Source organism: Chroicocephalus ridibundus, chromosome 3 (assembly GCF_963924245.1).
Source record: "Chroicocephalus ridibundus chromosome 3, bChrRid1.1, whole genome shotgun sequence".
Classification (NCBI taxonomy): domain Eukaryota; kingdom Metazoa; phylum Chordata; class Aves; order Charadriiformes; family Laridae; genus Chroicocephalus; species Chroicocephalus ridibundus.
In genome coordinates this window covers 40221189-40227473 of record NC_086286.1, presented here as the reverse complement: position 1 = coordinate 40227473, position 6285 = coordinate 40221189, and the positions used below count along the sequence as shown (strand labels likewise).

The 6285-nt window shown below is 45.9% G+C and overlaps 1 protein-coding gene across 2 annotated transcripts in view; it reads right to left on the bottom strand.

The window, feature by feature from the left end:
- Positions 1–1552: 1552 nt before the first annotated feature.
- SRD5A2 (steroid 5 alpha-reductase 2) overlaps positions 1553–6285 on the bottom strand; it is a 31681-nt gene continuing 26948 nt past the window's right edge. Inside the window, exons 3-5 of one of the 2 annotated variants that reach the window (XM_063330989.1) lie at positions 4619–4720; positions 3435–3585; positions 1553–2851 (exon numbers count right to left, since the gene is read on the bottom strand). In XM_063330989.1, the coding sequence (XP_063187059.1) occupies positions 2785–2851; positions 3435–3585; positions 4619–4720 (320 nt within the window). In that variant the 3' untranslated portion in view covers positions 1553–2784. Of the gene's footprint in view, positions 2852–2946; positions 3586–4618; positions 4721–6285 lie in introns of those variants that run through there. The other variant, XM_063330988.1, reaches the window with a different exon arrangement.

Sequence of the window (6285 nt, the reverse complement as noted above, 5' to 3'; positions counted from 1 at the left end):
AATGCTTACCAGCAGAGGACACTTATGTTAGTTTTTGGCAGAACAAAAGCACATTGCAAAGAAAGTCAGAAAAGTGCTGCTTTTCAAAACACTTTCCAGTCGACTCTGAAATCATATGTGTTCATAGCCTCCAGAGGCTTGAGCAGAGGGATATGAGAATGTCCACTGTGTTTTTTCTCCCAGAGTCAAGAATATATTTTTCCTTACAAAAATAAGGGATGATGAAAGAGATTTCTCAGGAGCATTGTGGCTCCAGGTGTGCTGCCCTGGGGCATTCCTGTGCACAGTGGGGCAGGCTGGTGTCCCTGCAGGGAGGGCAGCAGCCACCAAGCCCCAGGGGGAACTCAACATGGAGACAGCCTGTGTCTCCTCTTCATCACGACTACCTGCAATCGTTGGTTGTAGGGGTTTTAAAGCGCATGTGTGTCAATCCCGCTCTGCAAAAATGCTACAGGAGGGGGCAAAAGGAAGACGTGCTCCTTTCCTGCCTGCAGCCCTTTTCCATGTGTCATCTCCGAGGCCCATGATAGAGAGGATGAAGTTGCTTCTGCAAGCAACCAAGCACCTCGAGGCACCCTGTGGTGGACCGGTACAGGGGTGCCAGGCTGTGGGGGCCCCCCAGCCTGCAGGCAGGCCATCACCCACCTTGGGCCGGCACCAGTTCTCCCGCCCTGGCCCTCGTCTCCTTGCAGTAGGTATCAGGGCCTGGGACTGACAGTGGCAGTAACAGTCCATCTGGTGCAAATATTAATCAAGGCAAAATAAATGGAGGGAATAGTCCTGTTCTGACGGAGGGGTAGGCAGGCGGGATGCGGAAGCCTGCACAAGCCCTGTTCTGGTCCAAAGGGTGAAGCAGAGCTTGGTCCCTGCTCTCCCCCTGGCTCAGAAGTAGATGGAGGAGACAGCAGCTGGGAACGTGTTTCAGTCCATATTTCAGTCATTAAAAAACAGCACCCATGGGCTATTTGCTGTCTCATCGCTTGCGAGGCTTTGCAGGGGGATGGAAAGCACAAAGAGGAATCGTCAAGGAGGGTCTGCTGAGGCAGGGGGTGCTGGGGAGCACGGCCGCCGCTCACACTCAGCATCCGCTCCCCGGGGAAGAGGCCATTCCCTCCCACCCAGCATCCTTGCCGCCTCCAGCCTTTCTGTCCCTGACTTCCCACCCGGCAACCTCCTTCCCAGTGTGTTTCCACATGGAGGATTTAAATAAGGAAACAAAAGGAAAATACGTTCATGATGCTGATGTGACATCCACGGCCTGTGCAATGACAATTCTGTGCCTTATCTCATCCTTCCCTTCCCTTTGCCTACACATGGCAAAGGGTCCGGCTCTCCTGTGCGCTGTGCAGGGAATAGTGCAATGGGACCCAGCCTCAGCTGGCCACTCTGCTCTGCGGTAATGAAGACAATTAATAATACGAGCAAGGATGGGAGGGTTTGCCCAGAAGGAGGAAGCCAGGCGTGAGCAGGACTCGGTAAGCAACATCACAGAGATTTGCTTCTGCAAATAGTAAGTTATAGGCTAGCACAGGTCTGTGTTTGACATAAATTTTATTGTGTTTTGGAGAAAATTGTGTACAGTCAATCAGGTTACTCCAGCAGCAGGTAGTATGTTTTGTATGTGTGGTCTGGTCTTCTTCTTTCCAGCCACTCAGCATAATTCTTAGCAGGATTTTATGCCCTAAAGCGTAACTAAAACTATCAGCATCTGTGAGGATGTCTCTTCCTATAGGGGTTAATGACATTTTTGGGAAAATTCCTAAATATATTCTGAAATTAAGAAGAGACATCCTGTGTTTTTGTGACAATTCGATAGTATCTCTATCGTTCCCTAATAGGAGTATCTAAAAATGGCCTTCATAGACAAAATGTACTGCCAGTGTTGGAGAACATTTTCTTCAACACAGAGCTTTTTATCTGTTGTAATTTTTGTCATACATCACCATCTCAAGTATTTTTATGAATAACAATTGAGTGGTTTTGAGTGGACAAGTTTTTATTCTGAAAAGAGCTCTGGATTTGCAAAAGAAAAAAAATCCTAATGGAGCTGCAATTGCTTTAACAAAGTACATTAAAAAATAAAAACCCTGATGGCTGATGATTAATCATCTGACAGTGAGGAGAGTATTGCTTAAAGAAGGAACACAGACATTGTGCTTGTGAGTGCCAGCTTAAGATACTTCCATCTCTGCATACTTCGCACTGCCTCTGTGCCGTGGCACGCTGGTCCCAGCCTTGTGAGAGCACAAATATCCTCTTGTTGCATTATGGTTCTGGGAGCTAAGCTGGCTTTTAGACAAAAAAAAAATGGGCTGAGTCATTTTCCTGGCAAAGGAGACCCCTACTCTGTTTAAAGTGTGGCAACACCTAAAGCAGTGCTGGCAGAGCGAGGGCACATGTGCATGGAGGCGGGAAGAAGCAGCTGCAGAAGTGCTATAAATTGGAGTGGCTGCTGAAGACTCTGAAGTCATGGGCTTACTTTCTACTTTTCTATATCAGTTTTTAGCCAATGCTTTTTCTCTGATGTCAGTGCAGCTACATATCCATTTTCCATAGGTAGGACTCCACTGACAAGCAAACATGTTGTCTGGGGAGTCCCTTTGCCCACAACTATCTGCAATTTCCCCTGTAATTAAAAACAAGAACTTCAGTTCCAAAATACCTTCTTGTCTGTTACAACCCCAGGTTATCATTTGTGCAATTAATTATAGTCAGACCTAACATTAAAACTAGGAATTGAAAAAAGCCCTATAAAAACAGAAAACAGAGTCCATATTTCAGTCATTAAAAAACAAAAGGAATCAAGGCTTTCCTTGATTTTGGATAGTCCGTAAATGTCTTGAGATAGTACCTGAAAGAAAACAAGCAAGAGAGTGAACCTGCATACATACAATGAAACCGCACAGTTGCAATACAGCTCAGCTGAGGAACCTTAAAACTCCTCCACACTGCCTTGCTCTGTAATCTCTGTGTGTCACTCTGCAAAAGAGTGTTCCAAAGCTATTTACACCAGGTTCATTAATTAAGCGAAAGCTGATAATACTGTCAAGGTCCTAACAGACCTAAAGTAGAAACTTTAGGAATTCAGAGCAGGGGACCATATCTACTCCAAAGGATTCTGGAGGTTGCAAGGGAACCCTTAGGAAAGGTTCACATTCGCAAGGCTCAGTAAAAAGAGGCTTTAGCAGGGCGGAAGCTGTGATGTGACTCCTGTCGGATTAAATGACTATCAATCAGGCCCACTTGACTCAACAGGGGCTCCAGCCGACTGCTTGCTTTCGCCCAGTCACAAATAAGCCGGTACACTGCTTTTACATAGTATTAAATTTCTATTTTATCTTGAATCTTGTCCCTGCTCCTCTGCCCCTCCCTGGCATTTTGCAAACTGCACTCCAAGAGCAAGCAGCAGCATACGGCAAGAAACAGTTTGATACCTGTGATGGTGATAAGCACGTGGCCCGATGCAGCAAAGAGTAAAAAAGGCAAAGGCAAAGGCTGGTAGGGACCAGGTTGCTATGGCAAAACCGAACCATTCCACAATTTCTCCAAAGTAGTTGGCTCCAGAAACATAGGTGAACAGTCCTCCTGCATCGACAGACAAATAGGTAATTTTTACAGTTATCTCACGCACATGGAAAGTTCTTCCCCATAAAGTCAGCAGCAGAATACGCTACCTTTCTTATTCAGAGCTCATAACAGCAACTTAAACCTGAAGCCAGTGGAGGCATGCCAAAGGAGGATCTTGTACAAGTACAAGAATCAAAGGTTATTCTAACCCAGAGGCTTCCAGCACTTTCACAATCATTTATTTTCATTTGGAAAAGGGCTTAAGAAAGCCCATTATTAAATTTAAATTAAAATTATTAACGTTAGTCAATTCTCTTTAGGCCCTAAAAAATATTTTGCAAGGCCACTGCCTTTGGGGAACGCAAAATCTGGATCTCCGTTTTCCATCTTAGCTAATCACATCATCTCCAAGAGGCAGGTAAGTATTGGAGGTGATAAACTCTGGGGGAGAAAGATTACCATCTGTAACAAGCCAGCAGAAGCAGTCAACACTAAAACCAGGAAACTCCTGGATCCCCATCCATACTGCTCTACACAGAGCTAGGTATTTTCCCGGTTCACTGCTCTGGCCCCCGGCCACTCTTCCTCACCAAGCCCCACTTTGAAGGAGATGGAAAGGAAATTCTGCACCTTGCATCCTTGGTGTTATTTTTTCCCCTAAAGTTTACACTTTGAATCTGCCTTTTGCAGTGTAAGAAGTCCCCTACTTCTTCTTCCTGGGCATGGAGAAGAATATTGCCTTCTTTGCAGCTGCGTTTTACAGGGCTGAAATCCTCTTCCTATGTCCCACTTCAATCTTCTCTAAATTACCCAGCCCATTTCCTAAAACCTCTCCTCACAGCTCGTGTTTTCCAGATACTCTTGTTGGTTCTCGCGGACTGTGTGCAGCCAGCTCACGCTAGTCCCTGCAGCTCAGAGGGGCGCCTGAAACGAATACCTGCGCGGTACTGGCATCTCTGCTAGTACCGTCGCTTTGCTGTGAATTCAGGCAGAAAACATTATCTCTCCTGCTGCCCTACTTTCTCCAAGGAGGTGGGGGATAGGAATATACCTTGAGGAATCTTGTAAGTGACTTCCCCAGGTTTCCTCAGCTGGCGCAGCAGGAGATCACTGTGAATGTTGATTCCCATTCCCAGCAGAAATAAGAGGAGACCTAAGAAGCAAACAAGAAATGGATTAGAAAGGCGGCTCTGCCTAGTTATACCTACTCAAGCACATATGTGAAGTTTATCTTTGGAGCAGGCAGATAGGAGACCTAACATAAGGTGGGTGGATTCTTTTTCAAGTCACAAGATGTGCTGCCGCTGAGAAGGATACTGCACAAGAGAAGCATAGGTACTGGTGACAAATAACCCTATATCTCTGTCAGTTGCGGGGTCACAGTCATCTGGGATCACCTGCATTGGATAGCTTCAATGTGGAGAGAAACTCTGGACAGAACAACGACCATCCTGAGCACACTGTTGTGTTGGTGAGACCAAAGCACTTTCAGCTGGTGTGAGAAAAAGCTGAACTTCCCAGCTGGCCGTAGTCACCATTTATTGGACATCAAGGCAGGGGACAAAGTACCCAACTGACACTGATGGCAGCCAGCCACGGCTGTGGACGTTACTGCAGAGTAACCACTGAGTGTAGGCCAGTACTGTGACTCTCATTTTACATCTGGGGAAGCAGGAGCAGAGAGAACACAAACTTATCCAGCACATCAATGGAGCTGGGGTGGGAACCTACATCTCAGCGCAGCTCAGGCCGCTGCCAGCGAGGCCGCTTGGACAGAGCTATGGGCACGCACACGGAGTAGTCACTCGCTGAAGGATGCTGACCGCTTCTGGACAGAATAATTCATTGACCATACTCCATTTATCTGAAAAACTAGAGGCGTTTGATTGAGAGACTCTGCAGGTGGCATGCCCTACATTTCATGCCACATTAGACTCTGAGAAAACCACCTCTGACAATGACTGGGAAGCAAGGAAAGAAATAGAGGTGGTGTGTGCTACCAAGTATAGAAAAAAGACTAAGTGCTGATAAAACCTCAACACTTCCAATAGCAACAGAAAGTTGGTAAGAGTCTGTAGAGGAAGCATATACTGTTTGGTTTTTATTTAATATTTTAAGTACTGCCAATGCTCATTTCCTTTTTTTTCATTAAATATGTATTTTATTTATCATGCAAATTATGGGATGTGGTGTTTTCTTTGTTGGGTACGGAGCTCTTACTAAAAAATCTCCAGGATGCTGTCTGAAAAGACTGAACTTGCATCCACAGTCTGAAGAGGGGTACAGGAAGTACCTTGTTTATTTTGTACTTGTCACATCCAAAACATTTCCTCAGACCTCCACGTTAATCTTCATTTCTATGTGCGCATTTAAAAAACATCCTCTGTGCAGCACCAACTGTGTAATGCCACCTAGCTGCTCTTGCTCAGTTATTCTCTCAGGAATTTTAGAGGGTGAAATTCAGCTAGGCTATTAAATTACGGAATATAAAGGAACTGTATTAACACACAACCAGACTGTGAGTGATCTCTAATCTTCCCATGTGCCTTACAGGAGAAAAAAGAGCCCTTTGTCTCTAAAGCTTCATTTATCCTGGGGTTTTGCCCTTCTTTTCTCTCTGGGTCAGAATAGCTGCGTCAAGTGCAAAGCTCCCTGGTGGGGAAGAGAAAGCCACAGTTTGCGCCCGCACACGGCCGCTGCCGGGTGGACACTTCTGGC